Here is a 24332-nt window from a genome sequence, read left to right as displayed (position 1 = left end):
ACAATCAGCCAACCAAAATCCAGTAGTCAAATCCCCCTACATCCTATATATTTTGAAGGGTTCTTATGAGATTTTATCATTGAATCACATAACAATTTCAATTCTAATAGTTATTTAGTTTGCTAGTCTTACATTTAATTTAGTCAATTACAGGTAGTCTCAAGTTTACCACTCAGAACACAAATCTCAATTAATTTCACCCATCATATTTATGAAAAATTTATATATGAGAATGTTTTCATGAGATAAGTGCAAATAAATAAACATATATACATAAGAACTATAAAATACTTAAACAATACAATTTTTTACTAACTAAAATCCCAAAATATATCAACATAAACTATTTATTTATATATGCTTATGTTAAATACTAGATGATCCAGGTTCATCAATAACACCATTGCCTCCTGCTCATGCTATTGCGTGAGTGGTCTTATTTTCAGTCTTGAATTGATATCATAAAAAATTAAAATTTATTCAAAGTTTTCAAGTGCATTACGACTACCAAGAAATTTTATAATTGATCTAGTAATGGATGACCACTAACATTCCACTTCTTCTATGATTGGTCTTCATTTTCTTTAATTCAATCTTCAATTATGTAATATACATCACAATTAACTACAAATATAACAAAAGTTAACATTCCCCTCAAGAATTTTATATGAACTCTAAAATTTCTAAATTTTAGATTTTTCAATGTGAAATAAAACAAAAAAAAGGTGGAAAATAATACATTTCCAATGCTAATTAATTCAAATTGACATTTATTTTTCAACAATTTCAAGAATCTTCTAATTTTCTTCCAAACTCCAAACTCCCTCTCTCTGATCACCCAAGCTCTCCTTTTCTCTAGGCTCCAAGTTTGCTCCCTAAAGGTCATTAGTTCGAGTCTTACAAACCTCAGGATCACTAGAGGCTTATATGGTCGTTAATTTTAGAACCCGTGAGATTAGTCGAGGTACACACGAGCTGAGCCGGACACCTATATTAATAATAAAAAAAGGGCTTAATTCATAATTCACATGAAAGATTGTAACAAATAGATAGTCTTGATTAAATCTAATTTAAGGAGAAAAAAATGGTTTGATAAAACGAATTAAAATTAAGTTGTAATCAGGACATGACGGAAAATCAACTGAAAAGGACGGAAAATCAATTGAAAAAGAAGACGAGAGGGAAATGTGAACAAACCTACTTGGGAAGGAGTGAGAATCATACAAAGTATAAATTTGAACCTTTTTTCACATACTATATGGTGCATTTGATTGTTTATTATTTAATCTCAAACACCTTTTGGTCCAACTCCCCCATTGAGTAGTAGTAATCATTTCAGTTCAAAGAGTAGTCACCGAGTCCAATATTAGTAAGCTTCCATAAATACCCCCCACCAGCTGATTTCGAACTTCCTTCTCTACGAGTCACCTCGGTCAAAAGCAGCAGCTCCAAACCAGCAGAACTATTCCACGTACGTGATCCCCACGTGATCCTTTAGCCAGCCCTCAACCCAACCTTAACTGCAGCCCCTCCAGTCCACGTTCACGCCGCCCTTTACCCTCCCCCCCCTCAAAATATCGTGAATTAATCGGCGACCCTTTCCTTCCTAGAAACTGGCACCCTCACTTTCTTTCCAATCCTCTAAATTAGCTCTTCAAAAAATAATAATATGAAATTAGAAAAATTAAGCTCAAATTCACTCCAAATAAATTCCAAACCCAAACGCAACCCAGATTACTCCCCTCCCGCCCCTCCCCTCCACCACAACCACCACCACACGCTCTCTCTCTGAACCAAATCCCCATCAAAACCACCGCTTTCTCTCTCCAAACTAAACTTCATTTCACCCCTTCCTCACTCGAAAACAAAAGTAAGGATCTCTCTTTATTCAAAAAAGAAACAACACATATTTACTTTTTGACATGACTGATTACCGTCTACCACCGACAATGAATCTATGGACGGACGACAACGGGTCTGTAATGGAAGCGTTTATGAACTCCTCCGATCTCTCTTCTCTTTGGGCACCGCCTCCGCAAACCTCCGCCTCCTTTTCAACGCCAGCAGCAGCAACAGCAGCGCAGCCATCTGATAAAACTATGTTGAACCAAGAAACACTCCAGCAACGCCTCCAAACATTAATCGAGGGCGCGCGCGAGAGCTGGACTTATGCAATTTTCTGGCAATCCTCTTATGATTATTCAGGCGCTTCCGTATTAGGATGGGGCGACGGATATTATATAGGGGAAGAAGATAAAGGCAAAGGTAGGATGAAAAATTCGGCATCATCAGCTGCTGAACAGGAGCACCGTAAAAAGGTGCTCCGTGAGCTGAATTCGTTGATTGCCGGGCCTAGTTCCGTTACTGATGATGCTGTTGATGAAGAGGTTACAGATACCGAGTGGTTTTTTCTTGTTAGCATGACTCAATCTTTTGTTAATGGAAGTGGGTTACCTGGTCAAGCTCTTTTCAATGGGAGTCCGGTTTGGGTTGCTGGCTCGGAGAGGTTGGGGACTTCGCCGTGTGAAAGAGCAAGGCAGGGTCAGGTTTTTGGTTTGCAGACTTTGGTTTGTATACCGTCGGCAAATGGTGTTGTTGAATTGGGTTCCACTGAATTGATTTTTCAAAGCTCGGATCTGATGAATAAGGTTAAGGTTCTGTTTAATTTTAATAGTTTGGAAGTGGGTTCATGGCCGATTGGAACAACAAATACTGATCAGGGTGAGAATGACCCGTCTTCGCTTTGGCTTACTGATCCAGAAACTAAAGATGGAAATGCTGGGATTCCGTCAACTACTCCGGCTCATCAGACTGGGAACAATAACAATCATCATAGTTCGAGCAGTTTGACTGACCATTCAGGCGGAATTCATCATGTTCAGAATCATCACAGCCATCAACAGCAGCAGCAGCAGATGCATACTCAGAGTCTTTTCACTAGAGAGTTGAATTTTGGGGAGCACAGCACGTATGATGGGAGTACTGTTAGGAATGGGAATTCCCATTTGATGAAGCCAGAATCTGGAGAGATATTGAATTTTGGGGAGAGTAAGAGGAGTCCTTCCAGCGCAAATGGGAATTTCTATTCGGGTTTGGTGACGGAGGAGAGTAATAAGAAGAAAAAATCACCTGCTTCTAGAGGTGGTAATGAAGAAGGGATGCTTTCGTTTACTTCTGGTGTGATTTTATCTTCTTCTGGTTTGGTGAAATCGAGTGGTGGTACAGGCGGGGATTCAGATCACTCTGACCTCGAGGCTTCGGTTGTAAAAGAGGCTGATAGCAGCAGGGTTGTGGAACCCGAAAAGAGGCCACGAAAACGAGGGAGAAAACCTGCGAATGGAAGAGAAGAGCCTTTGAATCATGTTGAAGCAGAGAGGCAAAGAAGAGAGAAACTTAATCAGAGGTTTTATGCACTACGAGCTGTGGTTCCTAATGTATCAAAGATGGACAAAGCTTCCCTTCTTGGCGATGCAATATCGTATATCAATGAGCTTAAAACGAAGCTGCAATCTGCTGAGTCCAGCAAGGAGGAGTTGGAGAATCAAGTAGAGTCAATGAAGAGGGAGTTAGTAAGTAAGGATTCAAGCCCTCCTCCCAATCAGGAGCTTAAGATGTCAAATGACCATGGAGGTAGACTGATAGACATGGATATTGATGTGAAGATTAGTGGATGGGATGCAATGATACGAATCCAATGTTGCAAAATGAACCACCCTGCTGCTAGGCTAATGTCGGCTTTGAAAGATTTGGACCTTGATGTTCAGTATGCGAATGTGACTGTAATGAATGATTTGATGATCCAGCAAGCTACAGTGAAGATGGGGAATCGGTATTACACCCAAGAAGAGCTAAAGGTAGCCATATCTACAAAAGTTGGTGATGCCCGATAGGCATTGAACAGAGCCACAGATGCGATTAGCAGTTGGGATAGGTCTTGGTAAAGATTATAGGTCCCGAGTTTCTTTATTAATGTTGTAGGATTTTGGGACGTTTTAAGGCTCCCCTGGTAGCACAAGCTCTGTACAATAGCATTATTTCTTGGTGTTTCTTCGTAGCTGTTTTGGTATAATTCTGAGTTGGGGCACTTTAATTTGAGGGGCTGAACTGACGAGCTATGTAGATTTATGAGGCTCCAATCAAGTGAAAATAGCTATTTTTGTGTTTATTTCCTGTCTGGCATTGATGTATATATTGAAATTCAAACCTGATCAATTTTCTGGGTTAAATTCACATGTATCGTGGTATTTTTCTGTCAAACTTCAACGACGGAGAAGGCGAACAGAATTCCAGTAATTTGTTCTATTAAATCGGTAGTAGATTGCCCCTTCGTCGTGGAAGTTATTCATGTGTATCCTATAAAAACAGGCTTGAGTTCTGGATTTTGCCTTCTCCTGTCCAGTAATCCTTTTCTCTTGATGCAGAAACTCGAAGTCTGGGATTGGTAGTGCAGCTGCAGTTTCTTCATCTGTGCTCTTGTTTGTCAAGCAATAGACTGTGTCTGGGACTCTTGCCAATTCATATTTCCTAGTGTTTCAAGGTGACATCAAATCTCCTCTCTGTGCTGCGCCGAAGGGTATCTACCTTGCTGACTTGATTTATTTAAAGGAAAATTTGTGCTGTTGTAAAATTCGGAAGCTTTATTTTATTATCGTTTTGAAGCAAATCTAATTTTGGTTTTTTTTTCTTTCTCCGACATTCCTGGTTTGGAAATGGCACCTGGTATGCTATGGGTTCTGCCGACTAATACCACGTGCAGTTCTGGAGTGTGGTTGGGCAAACACAACGAAGAGGTCGGACTGATCTAATCACATGACAGGCATTTCTGCTATCAAATTCCACACATGTCCCCTCAGGTCCCATAATAGCTTGCTTACATGCAGCAACTGTAGCTGTTAAAACCATAACACGGTAAGTGAGTTCAACCATGGAAAAAATGCTCGAGGGACAGATATCCCATGCTAGCTACAATCAGCCCTGGGAGTCATTACTTCAGCTTCGCTGCTTTCTACCTAATGCATCGGCCTCTCTCTTGTAGGTTAATTCTAAGGATCTCCTTGCCTTGCCTTGCCTTGCAAAGAATGTACAAAGGCAATGAGGTTATTTGATTACACGTGGGCTAAGCAGACCAATGTTTAACACATGCTTAATGTCTCGTAATAATCATCATGTAATAGGGACGGCATGAGAAACGTCAACAATCAGATTATTATCGGAAACGTAACATGGGACATGGCTGACGTGGGTTCCTTGAATGTAAGATTAGAAGATGTCATGGTGGCTGCAAAATAGTCAATAATCTCCACAAGTTAAATCATCTCAAATCTCAAAGCGTTCCATGTTAAAAGACAAAAAAAAAGAAGAAGCAGTCCATGAGAGAAGAATGCTTTGTGGATATGGATGGTTGGTGAACTCACGGCATTAGGGTTCCGATTCGAGTTCCTCAACTCAGGGTGAGAGAAGAATGCTTTGCGGGCGTTATTGCTAATTTCCAACCAAAAAACACAGAATGGCATTTGACATCCATGAAGGTGTATGCATGAGAGTTTCCTGCGCTAAAGAGTATTTTTTTAATTTAAAAACCTTTTTAAAATAATTTAAATTTTTTTCATTTTTTAATTTTAAATTAATATTTTTTTTATTTCAGATTGTTTTAATGTGCCCATGCTAAATATAATTTTTTAAAAATAAAAAATATTATTTTAATATATTTTTAAATAAAAAATAACTGAATATAACTATTACTATATCTCCAAACAATGAACAGTAATTATGCATCTCAATTCAAGCCACGGTACAATTTATTTTGGACACTCAACCGGGCAAGCCTGGGCCAAATGTTGCAAGGGCATAATACTCAAGGCGGCGATCAAATTAAAGTAGAAAGCGAGGAAATAAAACGAGATTTCAGGAATCGAATGCAATATTAAAGTGAGATTAGAATCTTGTTTAACTACCTAATTAAAAAGTAAAGAGCAACGAATTTTTTCTCAAGAAACTTAATCATATAGTGGGTCACAATCAGCACCACCACCACCGAAATGAGTGTAATTAACCGGTTAATCAAGAGCTCATGAGATGCTAATTCTGTTGGTTAATTATATAAGCCAGCCATCTTTCAAAATCAAAAGATAATTATGACAGCAAGCGCATCATAATCTCTTAACCTTTTCTCTCATAAAGTCCATGCCATCTTTACTAGCTGAATTTGGCTTTTGTTACAAAAGCATCATATTATTGTCCGGAAGAAGTTAATTACTTGGAATATTAAATAGTCTTCTCTAGCTTGCATATAGTTTTCACATGCGCTTCATCTCAGCTTGATAGGCTCTCCATGTATTTATACACATGCATGCATCAAGGATTCATCAATGATTAATGAACCTCAAAGTCTCGCTTGCAAGTTGCATGGAGGAGGAGCCTGGAAGTGTCGAGATTCAGTGTTCTAGTCTGAAACCTGAGGCCAGTCGCTTCAAAAGGTAAATAAGATCAGCAAAATAATTCCATGGCTCAATGATTCCATTGTTAGGTTGAGCAATGATTACTATGGTGAAAGGAATCCCGTATCAGTGGCTCCATTATTGAAATAATTTTGTTCGGGAGAGATGAACGGAGTAATTCCTTCCTACAAATGTCCAGATTAAATGCTTCTAGTATACCTTGAGGGTGACATTTTAAGAAGTGGAGGCGTGTGAATTTTTTTTTACTTTTTCTTTTCTTTTCTTTTCTTAGGAGGAAGGGTCAAATATACAAGTGGATCACATGAGATGTCAGCGTGAACTTCGTTAAAGTCTTGGAGCGAGCGAGCTAGCTAGCTAGCTGCCTCTCTCTTTTTTTTAAATTATTATTACCGATAAACTAAAATAAAAATACTGTAATATTTTCTTTGCAGCCGTGTTGTTCACACACCTCTACACCCACATTTTATTATTTATAGTAATTTTTTTAATCTATTTTAGCCTTGATTATCTTTTTTTACACTTACTGAAAATTAGTTCTTTGCAAAATCATCTAGAAGGTGATTTTTTATATTGATATTTGTTTTGATTTAATTTCATACTTTATTTCTTTATAATTTCATCATTAAAACTTATATTAGCTTGATTTTATGTGTTGAGGTTTGTTTTATTTTGCATAATCATGTGTACATGAAGTGTTAGGAAATAGAGTAATATTAAATTAAAGATTAATTTTATAAAATAAAATTTAAAGTTAAAAAAATTAAAATAATAAGGACCGAAATTAACTTAATTAGAAATAAATTGAGTATTTTTAATTATTAAGAGTCGCTGAAATTTTATTTGTTTCTTGAAATTTTAATTTATATTTTATTTAATTCTTATTATTTTAATATTTAATATTTTCATCTTTAATTTTATTTTTATATTTTAATTTTAAATGTTAAGAGATAAAACCATCCCAAAAAAACATTATTCTATCCACGTCGTAGCATAGCGTGTAATAGCATCTATTGTATTTCATGCAAATATCGTCAAGTCAGAGGCGGATCAATAGTCATGAACATTCAAAGTCGTCACGGCTCAAATCTCTGGCTTACCTGTCTTTCCGGGCATCGTGAATGACCATGGCTGTTAAATCTCTAATTAAAAAAAGAGAAAAAAAAAGACGGTTTCAGGAAGTAACCATTTTAAACTTTTCCCTTCCTATCCATCACCTTCCCTACATCCCATTGATCCCCACCTTCCCATTTCAATATCTCAAACCAGCTTCTTGATTCATCTCTCTGCAGCCACCGAATAAACTAAACCTAAAAAGGTTCAACTTTCTTGTAAAAGGGTATATATAAGCATCTAACCATGAGCCTCAATTGTCTTACCTGCCAAGACCTGCAAAGGAGTGATTCTGAGAGGGAGAATTTGCAAGGTAAAACGCATAAAAATAATAAACTATGTTGCATTAAGGTGGAAAGAAGCTGGTCAGGAAAATTGAGCCCGCCATCTTATGGGCAAGTGGGGAGAAATTCTAATGTGTTTTCTGCAAGAAGGGTGATCAAGAAAGAGCCTCGCCGCTTAAACATCACAGGAGGTGTTACATTCAAGGGATGTGACGAGCCAAAGTTGGTGAGGAGCTCTGGAATGAGAAGGGATTGGAGCTTTGAGGATTTAAGAAAAGCATGCAACGGAAATTTTTAGCATATATGCGTTCTAATTATCAACCCCAGCCACATACATTTTTTCAATTTTTTTTGTGAGTTTTGTTTCCCTATTTCCTTCTTCTTAATTAATACTTGTTGTATTGATTTTCTTTTTGCTTGAAATCGTTGTATCTAATGAATGTAGTAGGTACCTGCCATGCATGTTCACATCTTCATGCTCATAACTATTTGATTGCGCGGCATCGTGATTTATGGGGCTTTTATATGAGGATTTTCCCAGCAAGGATTTCTCCATGTGCGAATATTTGTAAGAGTAAATTCAGATTTTGCATCAAGAGGGTGGGAGCTTGAAGGATTGTTATTTGCAGACGAAGTGCTGATGGAATAAGGTGATGGCAATCCTTTTAATATTTGCTTACCAGCTATCATCTCATGTGATGTGCTGCCTTAAGATCATGTAAGCATTACTACTATTTTTGCTGAAAAAACAAAAAGAAGTTGCTATCAGAACCTTTTGTAAAGAGGTAAGGGATGAAGGTTGCGTGGTGGATACAAGATGAACCCAGCTTTCCCCTGGTGGAATATTAGGACAATGATATGCTGCTCTATTATCGGTCTTCAACTAGGTTTTCTGTCGAAATTGTGCATCCATTGGTTCAAATCACCGTTTGTCTGTACTGATCCAGAATCCCAGACAATAAATTTATAGCTTGGATCGTGGAGATCAAAACGTCCGTCTACTGATCTGCCATGTGATCTGGATATGCGGGGATATTATTTTAAAACTCATATTTTTAGTTTCATAGATAAGCATTTGATTGGATATTGGGCTTGTAATTTATTTATTTATTTTACCTTATATATAAATTTTTTTAAAATATCTTAATATTTTTATGTGTTGATATTTTAATATTTTTTTTTAAAATATGTTGTCTAGTACATCATCACCGCCAATATTTAAAAAAAATTCATCCATTATAGATCAAATTCTTAACATTCTAATATCTTTATGTTTTTAAAAAATAATCTGGCCACAGCATAGCACAAGTAAAAAAAGCTAGTCTTTTATAAAACTATACATGTGAAATCTCTTGAATTAATTTGAGTCCAATCCTCAAACTAGTTTTTATGCGCACCCAAGCGCTTTTTTAATTTTTTTTTTTTTCCCATTACAATGCTATATGATTCATAGTAACTTCTGCAAAATGGTCCACGTCAGAGTGCACTCCCAGCTCATTTCTGCATTCCTTATGATGGCCTTGGCCTACGCAAAAATTGACTGTCTATTTCATGCCCATTTCAAATATGCCCTTTTCAGGAACAATAGTCGCTGAATCTTTACAAGCCATCTGCATACTACTTTCAAAAGTTTCATGTCGCTGCTTTACAGCTGCTTGCGATGAGAATGGCATAAGCTTCCAGTTCTGGTTGAAACAATTGGCAGTCTAAACTTTTGATTAATCCTGGAAAGCACTGATTTCAGGCAATGCAAAGGCATGAGCCCTCATCAAAGTTCTGATACGGAGGATTGACTACTGCAGCTACCACTTGCAATATAATCACCATGATTATTAAAAAAAAAAAGTTGAAATAAATGGAGTTTCAAATTTGCGTGCACGGACAGAGCTAGATGATAAAAGCATCACAAAGGATAAAACAATATGAAAAATTTGTTCTCGTCTATATGGATACTATCACCTTAGGCCCATCTAGAAACAGACTGCACAGATCGACCACAAAATTGCATAAGCAATTCTCTGTAGGATAATGAGCCATGAAATAAAAAAGGGGGGGGGGGGGTCTGGAGAAGAGGAACATCAGCCCCGCATTTTGTATAAAAATCATATTAATGGAATGAGAGGTCGATGACCATGAACTCTTTTACAAGCAACAAAACACTGAAGTTTCTTGAATCATACGCGAATACAATTTTCAAGAGTCTTAACACTATTATTACTCAAGAAAACATTGATTTTGGACAAGATTCATCTTCCTATTCCCATATATAAAGGCATGAAGACGCAGAAGTATTGCCTTGACATGAGCAAAGTTTCATATTTCATGTTCCATTGTGGTGCGTATATAACAATCCTCTGTCTTGTATGCACAATGATGTTACACTTCACAGTAGAGTCACCATATATTATAATCATTCCTGAACACTGACCTAACCTTAAAATAAAGGCAAAATTCACGGCGAAGCTTCTGCTATTTGTTATTCTTCCTGCAACAAAATTGATGGTATGCAATTGTTAACTTGCTGGCTATGTTTTTTGACGCTCTCCCATCCTATCTGTAATCGCAGAAGCTGCAAAAGTAACAGAAAAAGACAATAAAATTTCCTAATCCATGTCTAGACAATCTGCACTTCAACACATTGTATAGATTAGTGGGGCAATCAGAACTCACTATTCTCCACAATCACTACCTGCTGATCAAAATGTCTCTGCAAATTCATTAAGCCCAACAAACACATTTATTTATTTATTTTACTTGCCTCTGCCTTCCAATCTCTTCGACCCGGCTTGGTATTATATGTTTCACCACTCCACAAGCTAACAGAAATCTCCGAATGATTTTTCCTCTCTTGTGGTGCCCCTGTCATTCTTGCATTGGCCAAGCATACTGTCTGACTTTCAATATTTAAGGGCAATGCAGAAATAGCAGAAGCATTACGTGTTTCTTCCATATGCCTATATGCATGAGCTCTTCTTGCATCTTTTTTCCAGTTCTTTTACAAGGAATAGGGGTTATGCAACTATTATGATGCCCATTCAGTTCCACTTCTACTTGTGATGGTGATAGCTGGTTTGTCAGAGTCCTACTTCATATCTGCTTCAAGGCGTTTTCAGGCCCTGTATCTATGTTGCCATTCACGGTTCTTTCAACGATTAGTAATAATGTCATTATGGATTTTGGAGGGCTCTTCTTCATCATGAGTTTTCATCATAAAACCATCTTGTATTACAGAAGAGTTCATAATTCGCCCATTTTCCATTTTGTATAACAATTATCAACTGCATAAAAACTTCACATAAAATAAATAAATTAGAAGGAAATCAAGCTATGGCTTTGTTCATAATTTTTTATAAGCAATTCATGTTTCTGACCTGCAATTTAGCTTATTGTTCCATTGTCTATTTGATCATACAAATGGACAAAGGATTGCAATATCTGTACATGCAACACCACACTATTCTTGAAGGATTACACGTAAACTTATTAAAACCTACTAACATTCAAACATTTGAGCAAAGAGAACTCATTTTCAGTGACTTCATTTGCGTGATACTTGGGAGAGAAACTTGCCTTTTCCTCGGCATCTATCCAAACTGACGAAGCATTGCATCCAAGATATTTTTCCCAAAAATGACATGCCCTTGGAGATCTTAGACACAAGATACAAAGTCAATCTCAAGACCAAATGCACACGATGGATGCCCATCATACAGCGACTTTTCAATTGTGAAAACATGAAGATGTACATCATAAACAAAAGCATTCAAACAAAGTTATTAGCAGTTTACTTTACAGCATGACATTAGATGCCTCAGAGACATAAGATGATCATCACGCTAAAACCACACATAATAGACATTAATCGCATTAAAATTTTTGGATTACAAAAGCACAAGGATATATACATTACAGATAAGCAGTCAAGCATAGAAGCGAATGATTCAGCTTTACAACTGAGACTCATCAGTTGCTTCTTATAAGCTGATGTACTAAATGTCATGTATACTCAATGGTAGCGTATCAAGTAACATTATAGAAACATCATTGGTAGAGACAATTTATTCATTTACCTTATATATATCTCTAATTGAAAGCGTGTTATGGACCATGTGGAAGAGCAACAGATGGATTCCAGCAACAATTCATCTCAAGTTTTCCCCCATTTTCATTGAATCATAAGAGATCCCTCCCATCCAAGCACGTTGCATAATTTTAGACATCCAACCTCATTTGCACATGCAGTATCTCAATTTCGGATCAGTCACTTATACGGTAAGTCAGCGACTAAAACACTAATCAAACACACTCACATAAAGTACTTCCTCAACAAAACTTGAAAAGCTATAATGGGTTTCATTTAATCCGCAAAAAAATGACTTACGTCTTACAAACAAAAGCAGGCAAACCCTAGAGAAACATTTATATATAAGCAGTAAACCAGCTGTGGCAAGTTTGAGACCAAAAAAAAAAAACCAAAAGAAGCCGAAGCAAACATTTTTTCATTCAAGGAAAAGAAAAGAAGGGTTTTTTTAAAACAAAATAGAAAAAAAATAGAAGATGCTTTGATTAATAGCAAGGGGTCGCTGTTCAGAGATCAAGAAATGAATAGATTGGGTGAAAGAGAGAAATTAAAAAGTACCTCTTCAAAATGCAGCAGTTGGCTAAGATAGAGTTTGTGGAAATTCTGTCTTTGTGAATTGTGATTTGATAGAGACATGCGCGGAGTTTATTTTTACGTGCTGTGTGTTAGCAGGAACTGAGAAAACGGTGACTGACCGTCCGATTTCGGAAGGAAACAAGGTCAGGGACTTGTGTTTAAGGTGTTTGAGGACTCAGCTGTTCGATGCTATGAACATTAACTCTCATAGTACTTATATTATATATTTAATTGGCATCATCAAAAGGGGTGGTGGCGCAGTTGGCTAGCGCGTAGGTCTCATAGCTTCTGAGTTATCCTGAGGTCGAGAGTTCGAGCCTCTCTCACCCCATTCTTTTTAGTAACCTTCCCGAGAAAGAGTGAGGCTATCATAGTCTGAATATTTTATTTTATTTTATTTTTTAAAATTTTATTTTATGTTTTTAAATCATTTTAATGTATTGATATTAAAAAATATTTTTTGAAAATAAAAATAAATTATTTCAATGTATTTCTAAGTAAAAAACACTTTGAACCGTAACCGCTTCTACAATCCCTAACAAGCCTTTAGTAAAAAACAACATTAAATTAATTTCATCATCTACCTTCTCTTTCTTTTATATAACAGGAATCAATATATTAATTTCATCATTTATGCTTTTTTTTTCTTCCGCTTTGTGATCTATGCAATATACATGTAAATTTTAGTGGAATTTTGTTAGTTATTTTTTATATTTATTTGGAAGAAAAAAATAAATATAAGTACAAGAGATAAATCATAAGTGAAGATATTCTCATCATTTTTTGTTGGTCATGAATTTTATTATTTCTTCTTCTTGTACTTGTTTTGTTTTGTTTTTTTTAATGAGTTTCAGGGAGTAACTATTAGGATGTCATTAGTGACTTCCTATTAAGTCAATGAGTATAATAATCAGGTTTTAAGGTGTGAAGATTATTATTTTTAAAATATTAATTGCCCTCACCGTATTTGTGACAGAGTTAAAGCAATATATATAGATAACAAGTTCTATAGGTTTTTTTTTAAATTTTGTGTTTTGTTTTTTTTTATAAATGTAAATAGGGAGTTTATTGAGAGAAAAATAGGGCGAGAAAAAAGATTATTTTCTAATTGATTTCTGCTGGTATCAAACTAATATTTAGAAGGAAAATAACACCATTTCAAACTGATATTTAGAAGGGAAATAATATCATTTCAAACTAATGCATCTATAGAATTTAAAGGTATACCTCTTCAAACCAATATGTTTGTTGAATTTAAAAGGTAACCCATCAAATAAATTAATTGAATAACTTAGTAAGAAATGTCATGCGTAATTAATTAATTTTGAAAATAAAAAATATTTTATATAATGTTAAGTGTCCAAGTGCCAGGTGTTATATATAAAAATTTTGTTTTTCCCTCTAAATCTTCCCTTTAACATCCAAGTTAGTTGATTTGGTATCCTTCATATTATAAGGTATAAGAAAACCTCTTACCTTTCTAATATGAGATGAAGTTCTTTTTGTTTATTTATCTAATAAGCAAGCTATTATAACAATCCCCCTCTTAGCTTGTAATGTTAGGTTGTACCATGTTTTATTTATAAAAGAAAGTATCTTTCAATTTAAATCTCTTCTTAGTGTAAACTTTTGAAAACTATAAAGAAATCATAATGACAAAAAAACTTAAATCAGAATTTTATTCAATATAATTAGAAATCCTACAACATAATCCAATTAACCCAAAACAGAAGTTCGCTATTTTTTAGCACTAATATGGCCTTGTGCTACTTTTTAAGTTCATGAATATTTATAGAGTTCTCCAAACTTTTGTTGAAGCGGCACCGCTTCTTATGTTCATATAGGTGAAATTTCCTTATCACATTGAGGTTTCATTAATAATGTTAATCACTCGTTATCCCATTTAATTTGGATACTAATTTTGTAAATCTTGATTTTAGACACAAATTAATATACATTATTGTGAAATTCCTAATTAGCAAATGTACTAGTAAAAGTTAGGTTCATATTATTAATAAGCTTAACTAAATGGTCTCAAGCCAATACTAGCATAATTACTTCTAACTAAATCTTTTTAGAGACTTTTAGTGAAATGATATGCTAGATTATTACAAAATCTGACATACAAAATAGTAATTATCTTGTTAGAAATTAATTTCTTTATATATTCATGTGTCAAGCTGATATGTCTAGATTTTGCATTGTAATTTTTTCTAAATGCCTTAAACATAATTGCTTAATCATCACAGTATAAGGGGATAAAAAGCATTGGTTATGACCACAACTTAATGTCCAATAACATACTTCTCAACCATTTTATCTATTTACCTGCGGTTGCTAGAGCTATAAACTCGGATTCCATTGTAGAATCAGTTATACATGTTTGTTTCTTTAAAACCTAAATACATATCCACTTCTTAAAATAAATACTCATCTAAAGGTTACTTATTATCACTTGCATTGGTTATCCAACTAACATTAATATAACATTTAAGTACAATTAGAAAATTATTATAAAATAATCCAAAATTCATAGTACTTTTTAAGTAACCAAGTACTCTTATAATTGTTATCTAATGATCCATACTAGGATTATTTGTGTATATAGATAATTTGCATGCTATGAAAGCAATATATAATCTTGTACAATGCATGACATATATTAAACTACCAATTGCATTAACATATTCAATTTGAGCAATTGATCTACTAGTATTTTCTGTTAACTTAAAATAAAAATCATACGAAGTATTTGCTCAAATACAATAGAGCAAAACACAATGCGCTCGCGCACACGAATCTTGTACTAATTTATAAAAAGTGTTGCATAACACTGTTACAGAGAAGATGACTGATAATGTGCAAGATGTATAGGCAGAGGTGAGATAAAAATTATAACAAACTAATATTAAGTACAAGGAGACTGTTGATAAACGCTATCATGTCAAAGTGTTCAAGGAAGGATATATGGTAATGGTGTTTATATTCAAGCAAAGATGTTTAGTATGAACATATAATAAGCTGTAAAAGAAGAAGTATGGATAGACCTTACAACGTACTAAGAAAAATCAATGATAATACTTATATTGTCAATCTATAAAATGATATGGGTATTTTCAACGCTTTAAATATTTTATATTTTTATCTTTAGTATAACGATAAGACACTATATCTAGATTCGGGTGTTGACTCAAGATCAAGTCTTTCACGAATGTGGAACATCTAATAGGTACATTAAAAAAATAAGAATGATAAGTCCAAATCTAAAAAAAAAGCCCGAATGAGATTAAGGTGTTGAGTTAAGATCAAGTCTTTCACAAGTAAAGGGGATTGAAGTAGAACATCTAGTAGATAAGTCATAGATAAGAACGATAGGTTCAAATCTAAGAAGAAACCTATATGAGTGAAATGAATTTACTAACAAAAACAAACATAACTTTTAATTCAATTGTTGAATCGAGTTGAAATTTTATAAGTGCATTATTCAAACTCAGTTTTATAAGGTTCCAGGTTTTCATGCATTATACAAGCTCAGTTTTATAAAGTTCCAGGTTTTCATGCTCAAATTACGTTTAGATATTGTTGTTTCAGATTTTTCTTTACTTATCACTGTTATTTTCATATTCATTTTCTAATTAAATTTGAGATATTTATTTAAAAAGTTTTGTGTGTTATTAGAATTTAGTTATTGATATTTAGAGTTCATTAAATCATAGTTTTCTCTATAGTTTAGTTGTAATTTTAGAATTTGTAAAATCATGGTTTTTTTTACTATATAATGTGTCATTTCTGAATTTAAATATAAAGTTTTACCTATATCAAGTAAGAATTTGATTCAAATGCATGTTAAAAATATCTCATACAATATAAGTAGTGGTTAAACCAACAATACAAATGAAGGCCTAATTGGTTAAGGTGGAGAGGGTCCAGGACAAAACAGTTTATCTTTTTTAAACTAGAAATCAAAAGCTGGATTTTGTTTCATGACACTTTGCTTAACAATAAACAAATCTATAGAAAGAACATTCTTTTTGCTATTAATAGGATATGATAGTTAATATCTGTTAATAAGAGGATTGCATTAAGTTTTTCAATAAATAAAGTTGATGTAGTTAAACTTCATGGCAAAGACAATTTAAAGAAACATTTGTGCTCTGATATCAATTTGAAAATAGTACTAGTTTAAGGAGAGAAAGATAATTTCTAATATGAATGAAGTGACCGCTAAATGTGATAATGGTAACATGTAAAACTTTATTTTGAAGATAGTTTTTCTTCTATTTTGTTAACATATTTTTTTTGATAAATATAAAAACATATTAAAACCTAACTTAACCAATTAAATATCTAATAAAATAAATAAATAAATGGAAAACTCATGCAAAAACTCTTACAAATAATTTGTTTTTACTTTTATTTTCATAAGAATCACAAAATAAATAAATTGCCATCAAACTAAACCAATTAATTTGAGTGAGTGTTGACCATCGAAGAAATGTGGGGGAAAAAAAGAATAAGAAATAAAGCAAAAATTGGCATCATCTATGTGAGTTTCATTGACTTATTGTGTCAAGATTGTGTTGTAAAGTTCTTTTTAAAATAAAATTTTATTTGAAAATATATTAAATTTTTTAGATTTCTTTTTATTTTTAACATCACACATCAAAATCATTATAAAATAGTAAAAAAAACATCGTTTTGATGCTTTTTTAAACCAAACATATATTTAAAAAGCACTTAAAAATAGAAGAATAAGCACTTCTAAATACACCCCTAAATAAAACAGTGTTGCATTAATTATTATTTTTTATATACCAATATGTTTATTAATTATATACTAAAAAAGAAAGGGAAAATCTTGTTCTGACGCACTAGGCACATTGTGTACGAGCCCACTTCATTCTTTTTTTTTCTTTGTTAATTATTTGTTTCGGATCTCGATTTTTTTTTTTATAATTCCATTCGTTTACATTATGTTCTTTTACAATTCCATTCGTTTACATTATGTTCATGAGTCATGGAAAAATTCACTCTAATCTTGGAATTTTAGCTTTTTTATTTTTGGTTCTTGTGTTTTGAGGATTTTACTTTCTCATGCCTATACTCTGTTTGTTTTATGTTTTAGTCCATAAAATTTAAGAGGAAAGAGAAAGTAATTGGTAGGTCACATTCTAGCAATAAAAAGCTGATTTTAGTGTTCTTGGGCTCCTTTTAATAAGAGGAATGCCATTAAAGTCCTTTTGAACTTCCATCTTGTCCGAAAAATGTAGATTGAGGTTAATAAAATCACTTTTATTTAGTTTAATTTTATATTTTCAAACTAATTTAGAGGTATTTTGAGGTTAACAATTAGTTTATTAAAACTCTTATGGTTTTTATTAGGTATGTTTAGATGAAAATGTGCTTTTGAGTAAAAACAAAACCTTAATCCAACTTTTTAGTAATCGTTAGTTGCCAAAATCTGGATCAGTAAATGACATGTCATTTACTTTAAATTTTTTTTTAATAAAATGATGGACAACATGTCATCCATGCTTAAACATAAAAAAATGATCAAGAAGACAGGTAAGCTCGCAAGTGCCAGTTCTTCATTATGTTGGACCAATCGCGCAGACCCAATCTTTTCAGCTTAGACACTTAGCTTTTTTTCTAAGAATTTTTCTCAATTTTCTTTTATTTTGATTGAAATGCATTATAAATAAAATTCTTAACTTGATATTTAAATTATTATTCAATTTTGGCATAGTTCTTGAATAATTTAATATGTTTTTATAACATGTAAATAATTTATTTTTCAATTATCATATACCTAATATTGAAAAAAAAATTGTTCATGAATATTCAATAAAAATAAAATTTAATAGATTTATAATATGATTTTATCATATTAATTATTTTTTTTCTTTGATCACACATAAATATTGAGAAATTTTCATTTTTTTTAATTAAAACTTGCTTTTAAGATCATGATAATGTTTTATTTAAAAAACAATGCTTCTTATTAAAAATAATAATTTCATTAGAACAATAAAGAGATGAATTAATAAGGTAATGAATTTTAGATTGATGAGATATATTTTTCCTACTTATTTCAAATTATTAAAGTTTTTAACATGCCTTTATTTTAATTTTTTCTGCCTTTTATTAAAAAAAAGTGTTGCTTGTACAAAAACATGCCATTGTTTTTTAAAATATTAGGGCTTTCTCATGATTACATTATGGATTTCTTTATGAATAATTATGTTTTATTTTTATATGTAGATTTTTTAAAATAATTTTCTCATTAATATTAAAAAGAATATGATATTTTTTTAATATTTCTATTGTAAACTTCTTATATTTGTTTTTAAATTTATTGTTCTCATATATTGTTTTTCATATAAGTTTGCAAGATTTCTAATTGAAACTTACTTTCATAATAAGTTTTTGCTTAAAAAATAATATATATTTTTTAAAAATATATTTTTGTCAAAATAAAAAAGAAATGTGCAAATAAGGTTTTTGATTAAAAATATATGTTTTCTTTTTTAGTTCAATTGTTATAGTTTTTCTGAATATTTTTCTGATTGTTATTACTATGCTACTAGTAAAAAAGAACTATTTTGTTGTCAAAACAAATAGAAATTAAATAAATTTGAAAATGAAAATTTGACATGAAAATATATTTATCCTCTATAACTTTATTTGTTTTCTTTCTTGCAAATATCTATTTTTATTATCATATGATTAAATAAAAATAAATTTTGAAAAATAAAGTTACTAACATTGGTTGGGCCCATGATTTGAGTCATGATATGGGTTCAACCTTGATTGACTTGAGTCAATTCAAAATATTATCTTTTTATTATTTTTTAAATAGAAATAATTTTAAATCAATATTATATTGAATTTTTTTTAAGTTAAACTGAGTTTTGATAGAAGTAATGGATACACCTATAATGTCAACTTATATTTGATTTAGTTTGAAAGTAATGTCAGATCAAGTACTATAAATTTATTAATATTTTTAAAAAATTCTCGGTAACGTTGCATTGAACAACTAACTAGTAGTTGATATTATTAGTGTTTGATATTACAATATAAGATGTTTTTTAAAAATATTTTTTTATTTTTAAAATTAGCACATAAAAATCATAAAAAATATAAAATTATCAATTTGATATTTTTTAAATAAAAAAAACAATTTTAAAAACACTTTAAAATCCAAATTAAACCAAAAAAACAAACCCTCCTTTCCCACCTAACCCACATCGAGGTTTCACACCAAAGCCGGTGTATGCATAACAGACCAGCCCAGAAAAGCCCATAAAAGAAAGAAGAAAAAGTCACAGCAGCAAAGTCCAATTGTAATGGACTGTAATAACGTGTTAGCTGTTATGTCTAAAAGGGCCCCACACCCACCCCTCTCTCTTGCTTCTATTTCTCTCTCCATCCCATTCCCAAGTCCCAACTACAGCATTCAATTCCTTTGTTTTCAATTATACGCACCATTGAATTTGACTGGCCGGTCTCTGTGATTGCTAGGGTTTCTTTCTTACGCTCCTCTCTTTGCTTGCTTTCTTTCTGGAAATATTTCCGGATTCTTCTCTGCAGTTTTCAAGCCAAGCCTGTCGTCCCGTCCCTCGTAATTTTTCTTCTCTTGCGTTTACCTTTTTTTACTTCTCCTCCTTTCTTCCTTGTAGAAAAACAAGGTGGGGTTTCCTTTGAATTTTTGGGTTTAGAGTTGCTGCTTCTTTCTTTTTTGGACTTCATATATATTTGGCTTTTGATCTCTTCTGTTGGGCTTTGCTCTTTTGGGTTAAGTTTTTCTTTTCTTTGTTTGGAGAGATTTGGATTCTGTAGCTTGGGTTTCTTATGCAAGGAATTGGATTTTGAGGTGACTAGCTTTCCAGTTGATTCTATCCAATTTGGGATTTTAGTTTTGGAGAGACGAGACTAAAAGGGTATGCTCTCTTTGCCTCTTGAATATCAGCTTTCTATCTTCCATTTTTTTTTGCTCTTTTGGCATTGAGCTATTAGGGTTTTGATGAGCTTCATTTTGGAGTTATGGGTGTTGCCCTTGAAGCTTTTCTAATGTTTTGACTTTGTGGATATATTCAGAATAATAGAATCTAGCTTATTCAAGCTTAAAGTTTGGAGTTCTGGGTATTGTTTTGAAGCCTTTAATTGTTTGACTTTCTGGTTAAATCATAATATTGGTATTGAGTTGCTAGGAACAAGGTTTTTTTTTTTTTTTTAAAAAAAAACAATGGATAACTCGAAAAACAGGCAGAGTGATCACTTGGGTGTGAACAAGATAGGCAAGAATATAAAGAAGAGTCCTTTGCACCAACCCAATTTTGCAAACAATCCCAATAGGCAACAGCCTCAACCTCAGGTCTACAACATAAGCAAGAATGACTTTAGAAACATTGTTCAGCAACTAACTGGCTCCCCTTCACAAGAACCTTTGCCTAGACCTCCCCAGAATCCTCCTAAGCCTCAAAGTATGCGGCTACAGAAGATTAGACCGCCTCCTTTAACGCCTATCAATCGACCTCATATCCCCCCACCAGTCCCAGCTCCAGCAGTGGCACCTCCAGTTCCTTACCATAATGCATTCGTTAGGCCAGGAATGCCACACCCACCTGGCCAATTTGGGCTACCATCTCCAACAATGACGCCGCCTTTTATACCTGGGGACTCGGGTTGGGCAAGTACAGCAGAGTCTCCTATTTCGGCGTATATGCGCTACCTTCAGAATACAATGATAGACCCTGGTCCCAGGGGAAACCAAGCTCAATCTCCGCTACAACCCCATCCACCACCACAAGGTCGAGGGCAAATTCAGCCTCAACACCAACCGCCTTCTGGTGGTTTGCTTTTGAATCCACCTCTGGCTCCAGTACCCACGCCCGGAGTGAATGGTCCTGCCCCACCTATGCCCAATCTCCCTTCCCCATGGATGAATGGTCCTCCTTGTTTACCCTCACCAACATCTCAATTCCTTTTGCCCTCTCCTACTGGTTACATGAATCTGTTGTCTCCAAGGTCACCTTACCCTCTGCTTTCTCCTGGGGTTCAGTTTCCTCCACTGACACCAAATTTTGCATTTTCACCAATGGCTCAGTCAGGGATTTTGGGTCCAGGGCCTCAACCTCCACCTTCTCCGGGCTTTTTTCCATTATCACCTTCAGGTTTTTTCCCTGTCTCAAGTCCAAGATGGAGGGATCAATAGTCCATGAGATAACATTGTTGTTTGCGGAGTTCTGTGTTTGATGAGAAGCTGGTGCACTCTTTGAGGAGGCTTATCTGTGATTCACAGGAACTTCAGTTGTGAAAATGATCAAGTACTGCTTGTGCAAGAGGTCTAAAAAGTTGTAGTCTTCTTGTTTATTCAACTTTCTTTGTTTTTGTTATCATTTTGTTTTGTTGATAGTCATTACTAGTTGTGCAGCTTGTACTGAGATTAGAATCTTTAACAACTGCAATTATTTTAATTTCTTGGATAAATGTTACTTGGGTGATGTAGTGAAGTTCAGACCCAAGTTGACTGGACACCTGAACAAAAGCTGTAACATGTAAGACTGCTGTATCATGAAAGGAGGTAGGTTTACAGACACCAAAATTAGCATGTAGGTTGTTTAGGAGAGAATTCTTATGTACTTGTACTGTTGTGGATTAAATCTCAGTTGCTTTGAAGTTCAATTCTTCTCGGGAAGGAATTCTAATGCATTTCTTTTATTGTTTCATGTGTTATACAATGAAAGAAAGATTCATGGTGTTTAACTGTTTCAATTTTAGATCATGATGTTTGGTTATTACCAACTGCTGGTTGTATTATGTTATCAGCTATCCTGTTGTTGTAATTAATCGTGAATGTTCTGTTTGTGCTTTATTGTCATACCTGCTATCCAGGAAGGCAAATAGAAAACTAGATATAATTTGTTCTTCTGATTATTCCTGTGTAAAGGAAACATGTGCTATATTTTTTGAAAGATGTTGGAACTTAGAAGAGCATCTTCCAAGGTTTGTTTTCAATCCACGTACATCTCCAATTTGTCTAATGCTGTTTAGTCTCATCAGCTTGAATTCATTATTTCCTTGTATTAATGTCATCATCTAACTTGCTCACAAAAACATTTCAACCTTAAGCATGGTAAAATATAGGTTTTAGTTTTCATCCTTCAATAAGCTGTTTTCCCCATAGAGTTCTTTTTGTAATGCCTGGACAGCATTTCTGAGTCGACCATTGTTTGCTGTGGACTGTATTCCCTGCACAGCTCTATTATTATTCCACATGATTGTGATTGAACATTGACCAGTCGCTCTTGTGCTTTCAAGACCTAATTGCTTTTGAAGTACAGAGAGTGTTAGACATGGTGTTTGTTTTAAAATAAGGGAGGTGAGGTTTAACAAAATAATAGCGTCTCATTGTTATGATCAGTTAATGGGAATTACACAACCAGGTGTATTTAGAGAAAGAGTAACAACTAAAGCATGACACAGGCAAGCGCCTGATGAGTGAAAGTGGAAAGAAGGGCAAGGGTGCCTGGACTTTAAATCTTAAGCACAAGCCATTGGCTAGATAGGTCAGCACAGTAGCATGTCATTTGGTTGTACTGGGTGAAGGTTTGAGCTGATGAGTTCTAGTTAAGTGATGGATTGATGGGGTGGAGCTATTTTCTGGAATCAAAGACCCTGTTGCTATTAGGATCAGTTTCAAAGAGTGTGCATTGTATTTAAAGTGGTTTTTCTCTTTTACTTGTAATATTCTTGCCCTGTTTTTGTTCTCTGGTCTTGTCTGGTCTGCATCGATGTAGAAGTTCGTTTAACTTTTGGAGACTGTACACCATACGGTATCACAATTATTTGCGGCACAAGGTCACAAAAAATTCTTTGGGGACACAATTTCAAATTTTAATTTTATATATGTGGTTATTGTAGGGTCAGGTTAGACTGGAATTGCAAAGTATATATATTTGTTGGTGGGGCTAAATGGTTATCTACAACTTATGAATCTCTACAAGAAAGTCTTAACCTTTATTCACATCTCCAGTAGCTTTGATCACTGCCTTTTCTTGTTCTTGTTCATATAAATCCCCCTCAATCCTTGCAGTTGTCTTCTAGTAACATTTTTGCTTATACAGCTTTTTGTTGATTAATTTCTGATGCCAAAACTCATTGATGGGAAATCAAATTTCTAGAAATGTTACATACGCTGGTTTTTTCACTGCAGGTTCTGATTATTTGCCTTGTACAGTCAGTTGGTTTTGCAATATTGGTATTATTATGCTCTATTTGATAGTACTCTTTTTTTGGGCATTGCTCTCTTAGATACTTGGATCGTGTGCTTTCTTTCATATTTACTAAATCCAGCTATAACACTTTGAACAACTACAAGTTGCTTGCTTTCTTTCATATGATCCAGTAAATCAAGTGAAAAGTTTTGGTTGATGCTTGGTCGACATGAGCAAACTTATATTGATGTTGGTCTATGTTGTCGCGATATATGCATCTGATAGTTTCTAATGGCTCGTGATTCATTCACTTATTTAGATGCTTTGCCTAGTTTTAGTCCTTTGGTGTTTGAGAAAATTGCTACCTTGATGCGCGTCTTGAAATTTCCCTGTTGGAACTTGGAATTGGTCTTGTGGACTTTAATGGATTTGCGTAAAAGGAATTTATTCAGCTGCCGTCAAAGTTTGCAAGTCAAAGAAGTGGAATTGCTTGGCAGGAAACATGATGAAAAACTGAAATGTAAAATACGGTTGACTTTAGAGGAGAGTGCCTGTTTTCCCCTTCATGAATACTGCCGCATTCATGTCATCATGCTATTCAAGT

The 24332-nt window shown here is 33.8% G+C and overlaps 3 protein-coding genes, 1 long non-coding RNA gene and 1 other non-coding gene across 9 annotated transcripts; 4 read left to right on the top strand and 1 right to left on the bottom strand.

The window, feature by feature from the left end:
• The first annotated feature begins 1692 nt into the window (after positions 1-1692).
• LOC133701602 (transcription factor MYC2-like) lies at positions 1693-4226 on the top strand. Its single transcript, XM_062125575.1, has one exon. The coding sequence runs from the start codon at positions 1923-1925 to the stop codon at positions 3888-3890; it is 1968 nt and encodes a 655-aa protein (XP_061981559.1). The 5' UTR covers positions 1693-1922; the 3' UTR covers positions 3891-4226.
• A 3266-nt stretch (positions 4227-7492) lies between these two features.
• Positions 7493-8314, top strand: LOC133702306 (uncharacterized). The gene has a single exon (XM_062126620.1). The coding sequence runs from the start codon at positions 7815-7817 to the stop codon at positions 8148-8150; it is 336 nt and encodes a 111-aa protein (XP_061982604.1). The 5' UTR covers positions 7493-7814; the 3' UTR covers positions 8151-8314.
• Positions 8315-9941: 1627 nt separating this feature from the next.
• LOC133700508 (uncharacterized) lies at positions 9942-12685 on the bottom strand. 5 transcript variants are annotated; one of them, XR_009843421.1, is made up of 3 exons: positions 11923-12679; positions 10523-11501; positions 9942-10421 (listed from the first exon to the last, which is right to left on the bottom strand). It is a non-coding gene; the product is annotated as an uncharacterized LOC133700508 (long non-coding RNA). The 5 variants fall into 5 exon arrangements; XR_009843422.1 differs by having other exon boundaries at positions 10523-11141; positions 11224-12676; XR_009843423.1 differs by having other exon boundaries at positions 10523-11130; positions 11224-12676.
• Positions 12686-12755: 70 nt separating this feature from the next.
• On the top strand, positions 12756-12840 carry TRNAM-CAU (transfer RNA methionine (anticodon CAU)). The gene is given in 2 exon segments: positions 12756-12793; positions 12805-12840. It is a non-coding gene; the product is annotated as a tRNA-Met (tRNA).
• Positions 12841-19910: 7070 nt separating this feature from the next.
• Positions 19911-22196, top strand: LOC133700364 (protein HAIKU1-like). Its single transcript, XM_062123865.1, has one exon. It carries the CDS (start codon positions 20758-20760, stop codon positions 21724-21726), a length of 969 nt encoding a protein of 322 aa, XP_061979849.1. The 5' UTR covers positions 19911-20757; the 3' UTR covers positions 21727-22196.
• Positions 22197-24332: the final 2136 nt, after the last annotated feature.

The sequence above is a fragment of the Populus nigra genome, chromosome 8 (genome assembly GCF_951802175.1).
Source record: "Populus nigra chromosome 8, ddPopNigr1.1, whole genome shotgun sequence".
Classification (NCBI taxonomy): Eukaryota; Viridiplantae; Streptophyta; class Magnoliopsida; order Malpighiales; family Salicaceae; genus Populus; species Populus nigra.
The sequence above is the reverse complement of the archived record's forward strand: the minus strand, read 5'-3'. Positions and strand labels throughout refer to the sequence as shown.